The sequence below is a fragment of the Barbus barbus genome (genome assembly GCF_936440315.1).
Source record: "Barbus barbus genome assembly, chromosome: 32".
In the NCBI taxonomy this organism is placed as follows: domain Eukaryota; kingdom Metazoa; phylum Chordata; class Actinopteri; order Cypriniformes; family Cyprinidae; genus Barbus; species Barbus barbus.
The window spans coordinates 17066369-17087927 of NC_136760.1; the positions used below are offsets into that span (position 1 = coordinate 17066369).

At 38.2% G+C, this 21559-nt stretch overlaps 1 protein-coding gene across 1 annotated transcript in view; it reads left to right on the forward strand.

Annotated features, from left to right (window-relative positions):
* The first annotated feature begins 2296 nt into the window (after positions 1–2296).
* Positions 2297–21559, forward strand: part of LOC306851933 (protein kinase C epsilon type-like) — a 58279-nt gene continuing 39016 nt past the window's right edge. Inside the window, exons 1-2 of the mRNA XM_079388455.1 lie at positions 2297–3331; positions 15311–15374. Coding sequence (XP_079244581.1) covers positions 2984–3331; positions 15311–15374 — 412 coding nt within the window. The 5' untranslated portion in view covers positions 2297–2983. The remainder of the gene's footprint in view (positions 3332–15310; positions 15375–21559) is intronic.

Sequence of the window (21559 nt, forward strand, 5' to 3'; positions counted from 1 at the left end):
GCATGTCCAAAATAAAGTCCAAAATAGTATTAAATTACTTTTGTTTAAACTACTATTAACAGTTCCTTTTACAGACACCTTGTAGACATTATTTGGTCCATTAATGAACCCAACGGACTCTTGTAATCCAGACCTCGGGCAGTGGCGGAGCTAGACTTTTAAAACAGGGGTGGCAAAGGGGTGGCAAGGTATTATTTTGGGGGGTCAATATACAAAGTGTTCAATTACACTAAAAATTAATTATTTTCCACAAAATGTATACAGATTAATTAAAGTTGTTTATTTTCCAAAATTTCTTTCTTCTGCTGAACAGAAAGGAAGATATTTAGAAGAATGTCAGTAATCAGACAGTTTTAGATACCATTGACTATGGAAGTCAATGGTATCTAAAACTGTCTGATTACTGACATTCTTCTAAATATCTTCCTTTCTGTTCAGCAGAAGAAAGAAATTCATACAGGTTTGAAACAACATGAGGCTGAGTATATGATGACAGAATTTTCATTTTTTGGTAGAGTATCCCTTTAATGTTTTTTGTACATGGCTACTCTACCTACCACTTGGTCCTTTTGGTGCACATGTGATGCTTGAGCTGGGTATGGGGAGTTCAGTGCATTGTTCTTCTTTTTCTATTAGGTCTGGCTCACTGTCTTCCTCATCACTGGTAGAAATAACCGTCTCACTCTGGTCTTCTTCTGAATTTGAATTCATTATAAAATTATCATTGGATATTATACCATAATACTTTGCACAAAAATCATCACACAATCTGAATTTAAGACACAATTTACTGCCTCTGCTCACTGCTCTGACCTGCTGGTGATACACTGGGTTCTTGTGTGTCATCATCTTTCTATTCTTGACTTCCCTGTCCACCACCTACATATGGTTCACTACAACAGCTGACACTGGGATCTGTTTGGCCCTGATCTGCACCTGACTTTTGCTTCTTTAGAAAGAAGTTGGTGATATCGCTTTTTCTCTTCATTCTGCTGTCCCTATTCAAAGGAAAGCTTGGTTACACACCTCATGAAGAAACCAAAATTTGGAACAATTTGCTTGTTATTATTTACCATGAGTACACCATTACTACAAATACTAAAGTAATACATTACGACAAAATGTGAGTATATTGAGGTCTAGCCTATTTGACAACACAAGGAAAATTGCTTAAAGACGTCTAGACATGTTATGTTAAGTGCTAATAAATTGTATGTCTACACAAAGTTACTTCAGTACATCTCTACAGTCACATCTATTCAGGGATGCAAACACATGTATGGTCAAAAAAAGAGAGAGGTTATTGAAGCCCTCGCCCCGCGGCAAATATCCAGATACTTACATAATTGTGATGAATTTAATCCTTTGTAAGTTATCATTTTGCATTGTAAGATTACAGTTAACACCTTTAAATATTACATAAATGTATTATGTATTTTTATTAAACTTAGTGAGTATATAAATGAGCAGCAAAAAGTAATTCGAAAAAGTAAGCGATTGAGGGAGGGAGTGAGAGTGCGTTCGCGAGCGAGTGTGTGTGACTGTGTGTGTGTGCGCGCGAGAGTGAGTGAGTGTGTGTGTGTGTGTCTGTGTGTGTGTGTGAGAGAGAGAGAGTGCGTGTATGTGAGAGAGTGTATGTGCGAGTGTGTGTGTGTAGGCTATATGAGTGAGCTTGTGTATGTGCGAGTGAATGAGTGTGTGAGACAGCTCGCGATGACTGGTCGGAAAACAACGTGTAGTCTGACATGTTTCTTGTCCACGACGTGACAAAATTTTTAGGAGTCAAAATCGTGTAATCTGACACAGTGACAATCGTAACAGACAAAAAAAATCGATTCGAATCGTAAATCGAGTTTTTTATTTAAAAAATCGCAGATCTTCCTCGGTCCCGTGTGTGCTGCCGCGATGTTTTGGAGCCGTTTGGAGCACGAAAGAGCTGCGTGTCAGCTTAACCAATGAAAAGTGTAGCAGCAACAGCACGCTGCACGCTTGTGCGTGCTGTGTAAGGATGCATTCACGTCCGCTGGGAGATTTGAGAAATGTTCGTAAAAATCAAACAGTGTAATGTTTTCAGCGGGGTGGCAACAGGGGTGGCAAGGACTTCGTCTGGGGTGGCAATTGCCACCCCAACTAGCCCTCTGGCTCCGCCACTGACCTCGGGTGCCTCCCTCTGTTTCCCCACGCTGCTGCTCCTCTGTCTGTACACACACGCTCCCCCATCCGGTGCAGAGTGGACGCGGCGCGGCTTAAATCATCTGACGTGTTTTGCGCATTTCCTGAACTGGCGCTCGAGCGCAGGGAGTGAGTGAGTGATAGAGGGAGAGAGAGAGGGAAAGAGGGAGAGAGTTAGAGAGAGAGGGCAAGAGAGATAGAGGACGAACAGAGAGGAAGGCTGCCGCGCAAAGGACTAACATGAGCGTGTAGCTCAAATGCTTTCGCCTTCTCAAATCAACAAAGAAGCGAAGCAGCTGAATATCTCGGCGAGTGGATGGCAATAGTCTCCGAGCGGTTCGTCAGCAGACTGGGAGAAGGAGGAATCCCAAACGCCTCTCCCAATCAACGCCTATTGGAAAACGAATAGTAAAGACAAGCCCCGCTGAAGACCATCACATTTGGGATATTTTACTCTGTGGTATTGCTGATATTTTGCCTCTTGGACTCGTACCTCTACTCAGCGCTATTCCAGACGTAGGGAATTCGCTTGTTTACGTATGCTTCACATAACGAGGAAAGACGGATCAGTAAACGAAAACAGGAGCCTCTGGTTTTGCATATCGCGTTTGATTGTTCTGCTCAAATGAGAGAATCAGGTTGATCCGACTAGTGGTTTGGGGGATTAAATCATCACAGCATCCATCTATAAGTGCATGTACACTGATGACGTGATGACATCCACGGGTATAGCGACTCCCTGAATCAAAACCTGCTTTTGAAACCGTCTGTTCTTGCAAAGAAGCCAGCTGCATCTCACTTGATCATCATCATGGTGGTTTTTAATGGAGTGTTGAAGATCAAGGTTTCCGAAGCTTTGGATCTGAAACCTACCGCATGGTCGCTCCGGCATGCTGTGGGACCAAAGACCCAGACCTTCCTCTTGGACACGTATATCGCCCTCAACGTGGACGATTCCCGTGTGGGCCAAACTTCTACCAAGCAGAAGACGAATAGTCCAAGTTGGAATGATGAGTTCGTAACAGAGGTTTATGATGGGAAGAAAATCGAACTGTCTGTCTTTCACGACGCGCCGATTGGCTATGATGACTTTGTGGCCAACTGTACTATACAGTTTGAAGACCTGCTGCAGAATGACAGTAGGCACTTTGAAGATTGGGTATGTTCATTTCACACTTTATTGGCATTGTGTAATCACTTCAATCTGGCCCCTGGAGGCCCCTCAGCAATGGGTGTCTTACTATTCTCTCATATCCATGGTTATGGAGAACTTCTACTGAGACAGAATTGAGAAACACTGGTGTAATCTAGTGCAGTGATTGTCAGTCCTGGTCCTGAAGTAGCCCAGCACTTACAGATGTCTACCTTATTTATCACTCTTGAGTTATATAATCTGCTCATATAGCTCCTCCAAGATCTAAAGTTGGTGTGGAGACATCCAAAATGTAGTCTTGCAAACTTGAAAACCACTGATCTGTTGTCTAGGCCATAATTTACACGGGGGTTGGTCAGTTTCGGCTTCTCCCCAGCAAAGCCTCTTGTTTCCCAGCCTTCCTCATGGGTTCTCACGCTCTAGGGGTTTTCCCATTTCTCGACAAAACATGTTCTGCTGCTGTTGAATCCAGCCCTACATTTACCATTTCCGTCAAGTCAAGCTATTTTGCAAATTGCCTTCATGAGATGTAGTGCACTGCTCCCATGACAGAGAAGGAAATAATCAATGCTTAATTATGTAAGCTGTAAAATGAGTTTGACAAATAGTTTCCTAGATGTCTACGTTACAACCTGTGATGCATCTAGCCATCTTTTTCTAATAATTATAGTGTAAAAGGGCACAGCTATATGAAACTGAGTTTTTCACCTTCCCATTCACCTTATTTTGGATTTTGTCCACTCAGTAGAAATAGGCCCTTTTACTGCAAAAAGGACAAGTGATGCTCAATTCACTGGCTTATTCACTAGTTTTAATAGTGTTGGCCCTTTTGTTCTCTTTTGAGAATGTTGCTTATTGTGTCTTTTTAAAAGAAAAGAAACTATAGATTGTAATATTGTTAGCAATTGCATGCTATTGTGTGTTTTATAGGGCATATAACACACATACAAACTTGTGATTATTCTTACAATAGTCTCAAAATGGACTGTTTTGATCCTGCTGTGTTATGTGTTTCAATGTCATGGAAAAATAGTCAGAGATTCACTTAGCATTCTAATCATGCCTGGAATTATGACTTGATCTGTTATATAATCTTCACCCAGCTGAGGGGCTGCAGTTGGGAGTGCTTTGTATGTGTGGTCGTTAGACACCCAGGGAAAGGTCAGCATATATCGATTATGTCGCTGCATTGGTCAATCTTCCCCTCCTGTCACTGGCAGCTTGCGCAGTAAATGTGTCAGGCGAGAGAGTGAGAAGGAAATCAATTTAATCTCTGCATTCCCTCATAACAGCTTTGATGACCTGCCTAATCATAACACATCCTAAGCCCTTTGTCTCTCCGCCAGCTCTTTTATTCCACCGGTGTGTGCAAGCATTTGCCAAGTTGAAAATTGTTAAATCATCCCAGGTGTGTGCTAAACTTATTTTACTGCTTAAGCAAATATTGCTAGTCTCCACATGCTAACTTTATCATTCAAATGCACAAGTGCTTGTACGGCTCAACAAAAAGGGCAGTTTCTGCCATATGTTAATCATGGCCAGTGCATCTGACTAATTGGAGCTGAACGTTTTGTCGGACTTCATAGCCACAGACATGCTTGATAACGATTCGGACATGGAAGCTCTGGTATGTCTAATTTCCCAGAGAGGCACAGAAGTACAATCTTCATCTGCCATGTTTCGTTACACAAATTAATAAAAGCAAGAGTTTGCTTTTAGAGTTGATGACCGTAGATAGAGGGCGAAGGTGTCTGGTAATGAGGGTTGTGTGCATTGAGAATGTTTAAAACTCCAAATCAATTCCTGAATTTGAATTTAGATAGAAAATAGGATCCAAAATTTGAATTCGAGTATAAAGTAAAAAGCAAAGAAGTTCCTGTAGTTGTTTTTAAACCAGCTCTTGGTAATAATTTTTGAAATTTAAAAAAAATAAAATTGCTTTGAAGTTTATTAAATTGTCATGTGTTTTAGACTTTGCAGATAGACAGTATGACAAATAAATAGATAATACAGTTATTCACTATGTATATTTCATCATACATAATAAATTCACTTCTGCGGACCAGGGTGTACAAAAACCATTCTTTGAATTGTAAATCAGTAAATTCCATTTCTTGTCATTCCAGTTCAAACTTCCTGTAGGATAAGATCAATTCAGTTCTATTTCCAATTTATGAATTAAAGGGATGTCAATTATTTAATTCTGAATTTTGCACAAACCAGCTTGTAATGGGATATTTCATTTGTTGAAGCATTATTGTTTCTATACATGGTGCAAATAGAAAAGACAACTGGTATAATGAGCCTTAGGATGTAAAAATGTTTTAGTGTCATCTCAAATGAATGCATAGAGGTACAGTGTACCTTAAAAAGAAACCAAATGAGACAAATTTTTAGGAACACGGTTGTTTCTTGGCACGTCATTTGAGCACCAAAAGCTGGAGCCAGACGTCTTCCGAGAAGCCCACGCTCTTCACGGAGTGGATACACATCCAATGAGCTTCATCCGTACATTCACTCCCACTGTTACCCACACAGGTGGAGCTTTATTCTGCTTGGAACAAGAAGAGCATGCTTACTAATTTAGAAAGCCTCCTCTACTTCAACAAACACAAACAGAACCATAGAGAAACAGTAGCAGCAGTGTTACAAAACTGTTTAGTGGAAAAAGTAAGCAACCAGGACCTCAGGTCCTAAAGAAGACGCTGTTGTGTCATGTTTGTTGCTTTACCACTTCTCTGTTGGGTTTCTGGCCTGTAATCGTTCCCCAACCGCAAGTTGTGGTCCGATGCAACAAAGTTTTCAGAAATTGCACCACTTTTGAGCACTCACATCTCCTTATGCTAAGCCAATGGTTAGTTGGGTTTGAATGTCATGTTAGTTGTCTGTGTAGCGTTTAACGGAAGAGGTAATTGGAGCCTGGTCTTTTGGCTGGTTCTCAGACACTACTGAGACACAGCCACCCGTCTTTGTTGTGTGAGGCAGGAACGGACTGAATAATTTACAAGCCTTCCATCAGCCTCCTTATGGAATGTCTGACCCGGCACAGATCATCCACGACACCCTTATAGCTCAAGTTAGCAACAATCCCATTATCACCAGCGCAAGTGGTCCTTATCTATAGGGATATCTCTGCCTTCAATTACCAGCCTTTTACTGAGGGGGTCATCTGTAAAGAGTCTGAGAAAGAGGGGGCCACAAGTGGCAGGGAGAACTTCTGCTGATCTTGTGGCCACTCGCTCTTGTCTTTTTCATGTTCATTCATTCTCCTTCCTCGTATTGTCCTCCTCCTGTTGTTCCTCTGCTTCCTTCACCTTCTCTCAACTGGGTTTCCTTCCCTTCCATTTTGTTGACCGAGCTCTCCTTGTTAAATTCACAGATATTTATGGTCCTGACATTACATCCAGTCCATTACAAACCAGCTCCAAATGCTTAAAACATATTTCACTAGGAGTGTTGCTTTAGCTGCAGATAATGAGCTTTAAAGGCCTGCAGTTTCCTTAATGTCTTTCCACTGCATTACAGCTTACATTACAGTTATCGATTGCACTCAGTATTTTACAGGTTTATGCCCACCAGCTCTCTTTTCCATTGTCTTTTCTTAAACATTGGTGTTAGCTATACAGTACTTCCTGGTTACTGGACATTGACATCATCTGCCCTCACTTCTCCCTGGCCATTTGCGCAAATAGGCCAGGCTGCGGCTGAAAAAGGTTGCCACAGGAACCCATATCACCCTCTTACCAAGCCAAAGCGCATCAGAGCTGGGTGTTGATTTAGTTTCTTCACCCATCAGGGATTTCTTAGGAATCCCATATCTGTGATTCTAGACGTAGGTGGCAACATGTTGACTTGTACAGACAGAAACCTTCTCATCATGCCTTTGGCCTGGTGCTTGTCGCACATCAGTTCACAGTGTTTTTCATCACTTCTCAAATCTCGGAATTTGAGGGGGAAGGGGGAATTGTGGGTAAGCAGGATCAGTTCATCCAGCAGCACTAATTAATTTCATGAAATGACTCAATGAGAGACTGGTGAAATTTGTATTTAATTGTGTCTGTCCTCGTTTGTTCATCTTGTGTAGTTTGGTTTGTGTGTGTGCTTTGCAGATTTGTGTATGTGATCGCCGGTTGTCTAGCTTTCACATGCTGCATTGAGCTCTTGCCTGGGGCACATTGAGCATGCTTGCAGTGAAAGGGAACAATACAGGTGACATATGAGATACTCTGGCAAATATGCCTGATCTGCACCGTTATCTACATGACCCAGTTACACACACTCACACACACTTGTACTCTCACCTCCACAGCATAATAAACAACATATGTGAATATATTCTCTTTGTAGTTAGTGCTGAGGGGTTTAAACTGACTTGTTGTTGTATATTCAAGGGCATGTTCATATAGGAAAATGTGAATGTGATTGATTTCATATTATTTGAAAAATTTGAAGCCTTTTTTCTGGGTTCTAATGTTGGCATAGATTGTGTGTTTTGACATTTTGGTCATCATCATTCAAGGTCCTTCAATGCCATTCAAAAGTCAACAGTATTAATTTATTTCTTTGAAAGAAATGAATATTTTTATACAGCAAAGGATGCATGACCAAAAGTGACTGTAAATCCATTTAATATTATTTTACAAGATTTCTATTTGAACTAAATGCTGTTCTTTTAAACCTTATATTCATTGAAGGACATGATTACATTTTAAAATATATTAAAATGGAAAAGTAATATTTAACAATATTACTGTTTTACTGTACTTTGATCAAATAAATTCATCCTTGCTGAGCATAAGAAACTTCTTTCAAATAATATTAAAAAATCATACTGACCCCAAACTTATGTTAGACATGTTTAAAAATGTTTTTCTAATACATTTTAGGCATTGTAACAGCAAATTATGCTTGTTAATGTTATTAATGAAACATATTATACATTTCTGCTGAGAAAATCTCACTTTTTAGTATCTCTAAGAGGGTAGAAAGTGTGTAAAGCTCCATCTAGTGAAGGTAGGGAAGGCGAGCAAGGGTGTTATGTTTTGGGTTGGGGGTTTGAATGTGTGCAGATTTATGACTACTTCTCCTAAATAAATGCTCATATGGCCCAGAGTGGGGCTAGAATTTCCCATCAGCACCATCATCATATCTGCAGTCATCTTCTCTGCAGGAGCCGGCAACAGACTCAAATCCTCTCAGCACCCTTTTCACACTGCGTGTTCACACTCACCATTGCACCGCAACTATTGCCTTACGTGTGTGTATGTGCACTCATTTTATGCCGAGATTAAATCAAAGTCATTCACACCTCATGATGTTTGAGACACAAAGACTTGTGGTCTGTTCCTGTGTCCACAGTTACATGAGCGTTTTATCTCCAGAGGGCTGTTTTCATTTTGTCTGGTCTCTTTTTGCGCTATTTACTAAATTGAAGCCCTCTAAGGACGTAGTGTTTATTCAAATTCCAATCAGACCTTCAAAGGCTCCCATTATTAGTCTATATCATGAATTATGCACAATTAGCCTCGGTGTGGTGTCATATTAGTAATTCATGGAGCTCTGAAGGTTTCACTCAGAGCCGGTGCATTCACAGAGCTGAATGTGCTCGTATGGCCACGTTTGCGTGTGATTTTGAGTGTGAATGGGAGCTGTGCGTGCCGCCCCGCCACCATGCTGAGGCTCTGCTGCTGACAGATGGACGTAGGAGGACCGTTGCTGAGCTCAAACTGTCTTAGAGAGTAAGAAACAGATGAGGAGAGTATAAAGGAGGAGAGGGTGAAATTGAGGAGGACGAGGGAAGAGAAAGTGTTCCTCAATGTTTAATCATAGCTTTAGATTAATTTAGAAATCAGTGGCACATGTGTTTAAAACTTCCTGGACCTACTTTTGATTTCCCAAGTGCAGGGACTGTCTTCAGTCGCAGTATTTCTTTCTCTTCACGCATCCCTACAGAGAAATCTCAGTTCCCTATCCTCTAGTCAAATCAACAGTCCTAATAGGACTAATGGCTTAATGGAATGAACTACATGAACACAGCTTCACTCCTTTCATTTTTTTATTATTAAAGTAACAGGCCGCCTTTTTCGTCCGGTCTGGGATTGACGCATCATTTTTATATTTAGTCCTGTGACACGGATCCATAAATCGCAACCACCTCCACGTATAACGTTAGTGCTGAATGGGTGGAAATCTAGCATGAGCTGTCTTCCCAGTGCATCATATAACAAATTCAACTTCATGTCATATTAAAGGGATAGTTTACTCACCCTCATGTAATTCCAAAACTGTATGACTGTTTTCTGTGAAACACAACAGAATAAACAGTGTTTATTTTCCCATATAAAAGTTAATGACTTTCCAGTGACTTACGTACATTGAATGGACAAAAAAAATGTTTGTTCTGCTAAACAAAGAATTCAAACATATTTGAAAGAAAATGAGGGTTAGTAAAGGCCTGTTTGCACTGAAGGACAATAGCTACAATGATAATGCTAACTGTAAAATTTTAATAATCATTCTTCTAATACTATGAGAATAAGTCAACACCACAACTGTAACGATAATGGAACAAAGCAATGATATTGTTGGAATCGCATTCAGAAATATGTTTTCCAGCTGATTAATGTTCAAAACATTGACAGCCAATAGGAATCCATCGTGCATTTAAGAGCTCAGGAATTTAAAGCCACAGACGACATAATGGCAACATGCACTTATAATTAACAGAACGTTATGGTGCATTAGTAAGGATGCTAATGTAGTTATCATTACAGTTATCTTTATAGTTGTCGCTTTTGGCATGAATGGGCCTTAAAGGAATAGTTCACCCAAAACTGAACATTTTGTCAGGGAAATTTACTCACCCTCATGTCGTTCCAAACCTTTACGAGTTTCTTATGTTGAACATACTATGGAAGTCAGTGGGGACCAACAACTGTTTGGTTCTTCAAAATGTCTTCTTTTGTGTTCAACATAAGAAAGAAACTCATACAGGTTTTGAACGACAAGAGGGTGAGTAAATGACCAAATAAATTTTTTTGGGTGAACTATTCCTTTAAATGATGACAAAATTTGTACTTTTTTTTTTTATTTTTTTTTTCTGAATCCTGTTGTTTCAAAAACCTCAGCTTGTTTTTAGACTGTTGAGCAGCACTAAGCATTTTTCCATGGAGACTGTTCGGGAGAGCGTGAGCGGCTTGTGTTTTCTGTGGCTTGCGGGTATCTGTTTGCACAGCAGTGATTAGAACAGAGAGAGGGCAAGCAAGAGACTTAGGGCCAATGACGGGTGCACGTTCAGGCACTGGAGGACGGTAACCAGAGCAAGAGTTTGTTTTCCTTATGTTGTACTCGATAGCCTTACCGCATACACACCACAGTGGCATATGCGCATGTGTGAAACTGGTCCTGAGGTGATTTTTAGTGGATGTACGAAGTCAGTTCTCCTCAAGTTCTCACAAGTATCCTTGCAGAGTTACCACAGGTGTAGTTCATCACATTAACTATTCAACATGTTCCACTTACGTCCCAGATAACGGTCCAAATACTTTTGTTGTAACTTTGAACAGTATATTTGTTGTTTTGGAATTTCCAACTTTAAAACATCTTGTTGTGCATGGGAAAGTATGATTGTGCTTTCTGATACACTCTAATGATTCTCCTAAAATTCCTAAATTAGAAACAAGTGAGAGAATTGTTAACATTCAGTAAGAGAACTGATCTATATCTAGAACTTGAGAAATGTTTGAGCTCATATTGAAGTCTGTTGAAGACATTTTGAGATATACTGAGATCTGAAACTCTAGAGGTGACACATGCAGGATTACTAGGGAAAAGCTATGAGGCAGAAGTTTCTGTTTGTTCTCCATGTCATGTCATTTCTGTCTTGGAGAAACAGTTGAGATATTAAAGAGATCTCATGTGTGATATGTCCTTTCTAAGGGGAGGGACAGTGAGGCAGTGAGCCTCCTGAGCTGTGGGTGTGGATGAGGTTGAGCTGCAGGGTGTTGCGTAAGAGGAGCTGATTATGTCCCACGGCTTATCTCTGGGTTTTATCCTCCCTTTCTCCCCTTTCTCTCTCTGTTTTTCTCTTTTGCTCTCCCTTATGATGCCTTTAGTTTGACCCCAGTAGCATCCACTGCTATAATTGATTTTGTGCATGGAGGCCTACAGTGACTGCCCAGGATTTTCAGGAGCTTGGTATTTTCCCATTTAATTCTTAAAAAGTATTCAATCAATAATTTTAGGCCGTGAACCACACCAAGCAGGTCTAAAATCATTACTTTGACTTGAGCAAAAGTTTGAGACTTTTGATATATGAGGCAATGAAGTACACATGAAGCATTGCAAATGATGTACTTAAAAAAAGTACAAAATTATATAAATATCTTAATTTTATTACAAAATATTTTTATACAAATATATTAGCAGTTATATAAGTAGATATATATTGCATTATTAACAATATATATTATAGTATATTAATGTATATACTATATATTATAATATATAGTAATTATTAATTGAGTATATTTATTAGTAGTATTACTAATTTAAAATGTAATTTAATTCAAATGTAAAATTGTTTAATGTGTATTTACACCTCTCTAAATATTTTGAATAAAAAAATATATATTTAAATTAATATCGCAGTGTTCTTATACATTTATATTATTATTATTATCATTATTTAATTATTAATATCATTATTACTTATATATTTTAAATTAAAACATTTTTTTTTTTATTTATAAGTTAAGCAAAGTCGTGTGTATCTTCATTCTGTGCAGGTGTGAACAGTCAGTTGCAGTGGTATGAGATTTATTATTGTTTTTAAAAAAGGAGGGAGCAAAAAGGACAGAGAGCAAGCCTCAGAGATGCTACAAAATGAGGAAGAGAGAAACGGCACAGAAAAAGTTTCTCTTTGCAAGTAATGTGATCTGACACTCTGCAGAAGTGTTGCTGTCCATTATTCAAAAGGGACAGATCAGCATTGATTGACAGGCTGCTGTACATCTGTCTGCAGTCTATTATGCTCATAGTTGTCACAGATCTGCCAGGCTCTGGCACTAGCCAATCACTACGCACTCCCTCACCTGAATACTGATCACACGCACATGCGCATCATTATGTCACTCATCAGCCACGCCATAAAGACACACACCTCCAAGCACTCAGTGTCCGGTCTCGTTCACGCGAAGAGGACCGCTATAGCTATCACAGCTCTATGCCTACTACTTACCGCCTTGTCTACTTACCTGCAGTGTTTCCTCCCGAGTGTGTTCTCCGACGTTCCCCAGTCAGTCTGCTCCTGTGTTCCTTCCAAGTCTGCCATCCGTGTGAGGTGTGTGTCTTCTCCAGTTCCCCGCGTTCTGTCAAAAGAAGATAATCAAGTTAACCTTTCTACAGATCACCGAAGACCTCCAAGTTCACCACTTACCTGTTTCACTCATCGCTGCTCACCTGTTTGACAATAAACCCCAGTTTATTTATCCATCTCTCTGGTGTGTAAGTCTGAGACCTCAAATCTGGGATTTATTTAATTTATATGTACATTTTTGATGAATTTTTTTCAGAAGAAAAACAAAGAAATGTTATGATTTTTTAAGATTCTGCTCTATTTCAAACTTGTATTTGTTCTAATGCTGATAATTTACAGTGCATTTTCATTAGTGACCCCACTGTATTTTTACAATTCAGGCTACCATGAAATTGCTTTTCCAGACGTATTTTCCCCAGTTTTACTGAGATACTTAAGATACATAATAGCAGCATCATTTGAGCCATATGTGATGGCTCAATATAAATATATACGACTAGTATCATGCCACAAGCTCTCTTTCTTTTAATAATGGAGGGCCAATTGCATGAATTGCATGTTTGAGCATGTGAATAAAGACAACAAAATCAAAAGCATTGTCACTTTAGGATTCATCTGATGCTCATTATACACCACTTTATTTCTGCTGATACAGCAAAAAAATCCTTTTCTTGCCTTGTTCCTCAGTAAATATATTGTCCATAGAATGACGCATATTCAATTTTTATATAATAATCATTTTTTTTTAATCTTTTCTCTTATCACAATGGCAATTTTTCTAAATTTATTATCCCAATCTTTTAAATTTGTCATCTTACACAAGTTTGCATCAAGTAGATCTTAAAATCTTGTTTTTTGAGGAAAAGAAAAATATTAATGTTTTAAGCGTAAATCTAGCAAAATTAGGAAGGTTTATACTGGAAACATTGAAAAAATGTAGAAAACAAATCTCTGAAACAAGTCTTATCTTACATTAGACAAATTTGTTTTTGAAGGATGTTTAGACTTTTTTTTTTTTTTCTGGAAACTAGACAAAAATCATGGTATCACTATTTTAAGGTGTCCTTGTTACAGGTTACATGTACTTACTATTATAATAACAATTAATTATGCATAATTATATGTAAGTATCTCTAAGACAAACCCTAACCATATACAACATGTAGTTAATATTACTTAGTAATTAAATGTATAATTCCACTGTAACAAGGACACCTTAAAATAAAGTGTAACAAATAATTTTTAAAGCAAATGATTTTTACATTGTAGCCTGTGTGTGTGTGTGCGCATGTGCTAATGACTATAACTAGACTGCCGTCTGCAGGCTGTCCTTGAGCCCGTATTGTGACAGCAGCTTTGAAAAAGAGCTTTCGAGTCGGCGATGGCTGGACAGGCTCACAAACTCACACACGAGCAGCGACGCAGTCTTGCCAACATTGTTTAGCAAAGCATGATACTGTTTTCCTGGAGAGTGTCATCAGGGAGACTAGAGCACACCGCTCCATCCTTGCACGTTCACACACACACATGCAGTGGCTTTTCCTTCCTCTGCTAAATTTAGTGGCCGTTGCACCTCTGAGACAAACACACTCAAGGAGGCTGCTGTTGAATGGAATCTCATGACATCACAGGAAGAGAGGGGGTGGGGGGAGCATAACAGACATGTCATCACCCTGTTAGCATTTCAGATGACATCAGCAGCAGCTCTGCTGTCGCAACTTTCATCTCAAAGCCACTTTTGGTTATAATTTCATCAGATGACCGCAGGTCTGATATGTTCCGTGTGGTTTTGAGAGTGCGACAGGCTCGATTTACAAAAGTGCAAAACTTGATGATTTCATCAGGAGTGGAAGGAATAAATCTGTTTTTTCCCCTACCGGGGCAAAGCGACATAAACTCAACTCCCACAGCACAAACTGTGACTGAAATCCAGGCAAACAAAGTCGTTTCTCCTGCAGAGCGCATCAGATGAGCTTGTTCTGTTCCTCGTGTCCTAATTCCTGTATTCAGGAAGAGGCTAAGACCGGGAGTGCTGATCTGGCACCGGGTCTGCCATGTCCCTGATGATCTACATCACTGTGAAGAGAAAAATAAAACAGGCCTCCTATTTTGAGCTCTATGAATGCAGCTCGATATCTCTCTCTTCGACACCTCCATCCACCTCCACATATGCACCGTGGAGCCTGTGTTCTCGCTCTCTCTCTGCATAATAAGATTAAGCAGTGGTTTCCTGACATTGTGGATCTGGTGCCGAGCTGATGGCGAGTGGGCGTCGAATCTCGGCTAGGCGTCGGGCCCGAGTGGGGTCTGCGTGGGTCGCTCGGGGATGTACTGCACTGGCAGGAAATTGTTTAAAAAGGGATTATAAAACCCAAGCAGTTCCTCTGCCAACTCTCTGCCACCCTCCATCCTAAGAGACAACAAAAAGAGGCAGAGAGCAGGAAGTTAGTTAGGGGCCCATCCCTGTAGAGGGAGATTCACAGAGGGGAATCTATTACTGGGATCGTGAACTTTGACAACAGCTGATAAAAGTGAAGGGGATGTTGAATAAGATGTTTACGGAGCACCTTCACAAAGTCGGTGAATAATGTGCTTCTGGATGACTTTGTCTCCCTTTTTGTGCTGAGATGCTCTCCTCTGATTGGTTTCTCTCTGTTTCCTCTCTGCAGATCGACTTGGAGCCTGAGGGCAAAGTGTACGTCGTCATCGATCTGACGGGATCCTCCAGTGAAGGTGAGACTCTTGAGTCCACAGCAAATTAACACAAGAAACAAAGAAGACAGCTAAGACAGATATAGTGGGTGTGACGTCAGCTGTTATGTATTTTATATATTCAAAAGCTTTGGGTCAGTAAGATTTTTTTTTTTAATGGAAATAATGCTTTTATTCAGCAAGGATGCATTGAATTGATCACAAAACTGAAAAAAATGTCACAATAAAATTTATATTGTCACAAAAAATTATTTCAAATTAAACTGTCTATTCATCAAAAATCTTACAAAAAATATATTGCAATTTACACAAAAATGCAAAGTAGTGTAAATGTTTTCAAATTGATAACTTCTTGAAAATAATATAACTTCTTGAGTATCAAATAAGCATATTAGAATGATTTCTGAAGGATCACATGACACTGAAAACTTGAATAATGGCTACTGAAAATTCCATTTTAAAATATATTAAAATTGAAAACATTTTAAATTGTATTAATGTTCACAATATTACTGTTTTTACTTTATCAAATAAATGCAACCTTATGAGCATAAGAGACTCAAAAATGTTAAAAAAGGTAACTCTTTAGTATAGGGATTAAAGATAATTCTCACTATTAACTAGTAGCTTATTAGCATGCCTATTATTAACATATTGTCTGTTTATTAAAATACATATTCTGCACGACCATATTCTACATTCCTAATCCTCCCAAAATACCTAAATTTAACAACTACCTTACTAACTATTAATTAGCTGCAAATTAGTAGTTTGTTAAAAGTCATAGTTAATCTCACCGATTCCAAAAGTTGGTGGTGTCCATGTTAATATAAACCAAATATTCAAACATTTTATTTACGTTAAACCAAATTTTCATTTGCCATTTTAATCAGTCTAAATCTCTGAAAAATGATGAATAGAAAAACTCTAATAAATAAATAAATGTAACACTGGTTTTGTGCAATCACTGACAACTGAATAGTAATGATCAGAGGACTGGTGTGTCTGTCCTGATGGTAGGCGTTTGATAGATTCATGAAATCCTCTTGATTTTGTGATGCATCATTAGTGCATTAGAAAGGGTGGTGCCAAGATACTTGTGAGTGAGAGGAAGTGTGTGTGGAAAGCAGCAGCATCCATTAGGGAAATCCCACTCTTTAATGCTTCTGTGTGGGGGGTGGGGGGGCGCTGAAGCTGTTCTTTCCTGGGTGTGTGTCGAGCATATGTTCTGCGAGCCCACTCACAGACCTGAGGCTGGTGCTGGGAGATACCTGTCTTCAGTTGAGGTAAACTAATGATGCAGACTCAAAGCAGCAATGCTGGAATTTGATTTAGAAATAGCTTTGTTTAATTCCCCACTCTGGTTATAACTGACTGGATGCATTAGCGGAGATGATCATGACAGATAATCTTCATTGAATAACATTCAATCAAAATTCAGACAATAGAGACAAAATTCAGACAACCGTCTCTCTGTTTTAAAGGTACAGTTCTCCCAAAAATAATTTACTCATGCCATTCCAAAACCATATGTCTTTTTATTTTATTAAGCAATTGCAGCTATCGAATTTCATCAGTGCATGTTGCAAGGTTTGTCATCAGAGACATCAAAAGCAAATGAGATGCTTACATTTAGTTAAGATTTTGTCGCTTTAAGGTAAGTCATATTCATAATGCCTCTGGCCTTCAATTTCTTGTAAGAAATCAAATTTGACCAATTTTTCTGCCTCTTATAGCTGCAAGATGGATGTACATTCCTACAGCCAGCATACTGAATACTAGGGCTGGGTATTGTGACCAATTCTGCGATTCGATTCTTATTTTTATGGTTTCGATTCGATATCGATTAGCTATCAATATTTCATTTCAAATGTTAGTTTTGCAGACATGGGATCCATATTTTGATATAAATGCTGGTAACTGAAACTCTCCTACTTAAGTTTATTACTGAAATACACATCTACATTAATAATAGGGTGCACACAGTTGTTTTTTTTTAGTGGAGCAATTCGAAAGATGGTGACACCTTCAGGACGAGAGGTGAATATTCATATCCTCTTACGTGAAGCACGCGCATTAAGAATCGATTCGGGGATTTCCCGAATCGATATCGTTGCGTTAAACTGAAGATCGATTAAAATCGGAGAATCGATATTTTTTACCCAGCCCTACTGAATACTGCATTGCCTGTATCAGAACATTTTAATGTTAAAAATGAGGCTTACAGTCACCATATGGAACATTTTCCCATTTATACACTTTTAAAAATAAAGGCTCTTTATCTCTGGTTCATCTATGGTTCCATGAAGAACCTTTAACATCATGGACCCTTGGTTCTTCATATTATTGAAGGATTATTCAGACTGATTATCAACTGTTCACTGAATGGTTCTTTGAGGAACCCACAATGGTTCTTTTATACCTCTTTTGAAACCTTTTTTAAGAGTGTATCTGTATATGTAAGAATGGACTGCTCTGCTTATGCAGTCTTTTTTAAACACAAAGTTATTGTATGGTTTCAAAAAACTTTGAACAAAGCCAATGAGTCATATGGACTATTGTTATGATGCCTTTTGTCATTTTTGTAGCTTAACTTTTATGAATAAAAGTATTAACAAAAAGTAAGTCCTGCCAATTTGGATTGACATAAGGGTGAGTAAATCATAAAACCAAAATAATTTTTAGGTTTCACTAGCCCTATTAAAGCATGTCTCCTTTTCATTTGACATATTATTGGTGTTTTGACACACTAGGCTAATTCATCAATGAGCTGTGATAATAGGCCTGTAAATGTGTACGTTAACACACAAATGTAAGGGGCAACAAACAACTACACTGCGCCCACACAAAGGCACAGCCACAACAGACAATAAAACACACGCATACAAGCTCTGTGTCTAAATAATAGTTTTGTTGTCTGGATGTAGCGTTAATCACATGCCTCTTTTCAGAGGTGTCAGTAAACTGAGGATGAGCTTGGCTGGAGATCACTTAATTCTAGCTTCTCCGTGCAAACAGTCAGTTAGTGCTAATGTGCGACTTTGCTCTGGGCATAAATGAGAGCTCAGCATCCCTCCAGTTTATGTCCAGTGGCCTAAGCAAAGCCTTGTTGTGTATGATTGTATGTACACACAACTATTGATCTCTGGTTGATCTTTCATATTGATCCAAAGCAGTCTGCTTGTTCTGACCTGCCTGGGTTGGGTGATTTGACACGGGCATGAAAATCACAACAACAACAACAACAAAAACAGATCAGGTCAGTGCAGTATATTAGTAGAGACTGATAAATTATCAATAGATGTGCACATTCTTAAGAACTCCCAGCAAGCATACTTTTAGGTATGACTAGGGTTGGGAACTGAGAACTGGTTCTGTTTTTTTTATATATATATTCCTGTTACGAACCTGTGTGTGTGTGTGTGTGTGTGTGTGTGTGTGTGTGTGTGTGTGTGTGTGTGTGTGTGTGTGTATATATATATATATATATATATATATATATATATATATATACAGGGTAAGTGTGCCGTGTGGGTGGACTGGGTCTCTGGCCTAGGCTGCACCATACGTCTCACTTTTTTAATGCATCACAAAGTAGCTGAGACATATACATGACAATTTTTTCAATTAATTTACATACAGGGCAAGTGGGCTGGGTCCCTGACCTGGGCTGCACTACATGTCTCACTTTTTTAATGCATCACAAACTAGCTGAGACATATGCACATGTACACATTAAAAACATAAATTAAAAATTAAAACAATATATACCAGAAGCAAATGATTTTCATGATGTTTGCTTTCGAAAATGGTTCTCGCACAGCCTATTAAAATACTGTGCTACTATTCAGCATAGAACATACAGCATGACCAATTACGTTTAATTCCCTGACTGAACGACTCTTGGACAGCATGACCAGTGAAATCCGATCACCAAGCTAATGACTCTTATGAGCCAGTTTTTATATGAACCACTTATAAACAAACAGCTCAACCAGTGAAGTTTTACTCTACAGCAAATGACTCTTGGGAACTGATACATTTAGTGAAGCAAAAACAAACGACCAGTGAAATCCGATCACCAAGCTAATGACTCTCATGAGCTGATTCTTTTAGTAAATCAAAAACAAACAGCTTGACAAGTGAAGTTCGATTATCATATGTGTTTTGATTCATTTAGTGAATCAATTTGAGTAACAGTTTTTGTTATGTCTGACTCCATGATACAATAATTATTAATGTTTTTTAGGCATTTGAGACCTAAATCAGTGTATTTTGTTGTGTAGTTAAAGATGCACTTTAAGAGTATTTTTTCTCCATATATTTAGCCCTTTTTCACCATTGCATACATTAAATAGCCAAAATGTGTTGCTTACTGTTTTGTTTTGCTTTTTAAAAAAACAATTACAAAACCTTAAAGTAAAAATCTTTACTTAACACTGAACTTTTTTTTATTTTTTTATTTTAGCTGACGTTATACCAATAAAGCTCAATTTAACTTAAAATAAGTTAGTAAAATAATTTTTGAGATTCCCTTCTTGAATCAGGCATGTATTTTTACTGTGCAAATAAATGCAGCCTTGCTGAGCAGAAGATACTTTTAAAATATTACAGATCCCAATTGTGCGTGAATGTTATAATAAATGTATTAATAGAGCTGTTGTAATTATAATTAGGGTTCAACAGGGCTAAAAGCACACCTTAAGAAAAAATTAAATGTATAATTACAGAAAATAAATATACATTTGTATTGAACATTAATGGAGCAACAGATTTTGTTGAAAATAAATCATTCAAGTTGTTTATTTTGTTTAAAAATCTTATACATGTAGGAGGTGGCAAGGGGGGCCTTTTACCCCACACACAGGGTAAAAGGCACACAGTATTGATACAAATACTTCAGCTAAAATAATGTTTAATACTAGTTGAAAACACTTTAGAAAAGTTTGTACTATTTTCTGCTTTAATAGTTTATTTTTGTTCAATAAATATACTGTCATTAAAATGTTAATATAAAACATATTTTAAAATACAGAAACAAAATCATTAAAAAGTAAAGATTCTGAAAGCATTGAAGGAGATTCCATAATGATTTAATAATGATTTACAGTAGTAACAACTAATGATATTATACTATATATTTTACAGTTTTTACATATGATGGTTTCATTTCAAACATGGTGGTTATCTCTAATATGGACACCCAACATAATATATATTTACCATCTGAATCTAACCATGACATGTCAAAAAATGGAAAAGTCAGCCATCTATTAATTATCATGTTAATTACTGTGCCTTTAGCCCCAACAGCAGGGACACTTTTTACCCCAAATACCATACTTTTACATATTCTTTCATTATTTAAAAACTGTTGCTTTAATTATCTTAAACAAAACTGTGAAAATTGTTAAGAAGACCTTGGTCTCAAAATATATGCATTAATTTTAGCGATTCTAATTTGCTACTTAAATCTACAACATTTTTAAAAACATAAAATGTTAAATCGAGTAAGCACAGAATCAACTTTGTGCTTTTTCTCAGCTTTTATTTTGTCAGAAACCCACAGGAAGACCTCAGTGCTTTTTGTTGACAACAGCAGATATATAAATGATTTTTTGGACTTTGAACCCAGGCTAACTAGCAGATAGCTCCGCGAGCTTGTACAGCACTGTTCAAATGCATGCATTCATGTGTGTATTAGAAAACACAACGTTCTGCAGTTTTGTTTAAGGCCATTTTGCGATTTCGATCATCATACAGTAACCAGCAACAACCACCCTTCCTCTTCTCATCGAAGACATGCGATATTAAACAGTCTCTTGGTGTCTGTGCTTTTGCATCTTTCTCTGACAGTTTTAGATGCTTCCACACTGCCGACATGTTTGCTGCATTTGTGCGCGCCTCTAATCGATGGCATCATGTCATTATTCGAAACAATTTATTTGGCCTTTTCGCTTATTCGGCTGAACATTTTTGCTGCTTTCTTCCAAATAATTTTGGTTGCCGAATATTTGGTACATCCCTAGTAATTAGTATGAATGGGCCTTAACACAAATGGTTACATTTCTTACAATTCCCATCCCGAGTTATGAGATTTGATCTTTGCTGCAATGGCGACCATACCACCCATAGCAGGTGAGAGCAGTTTTTGGTACCTAGAGGTGGAAGAGTGTTGTCATGTTTCCACAAACAGATCCAATCAA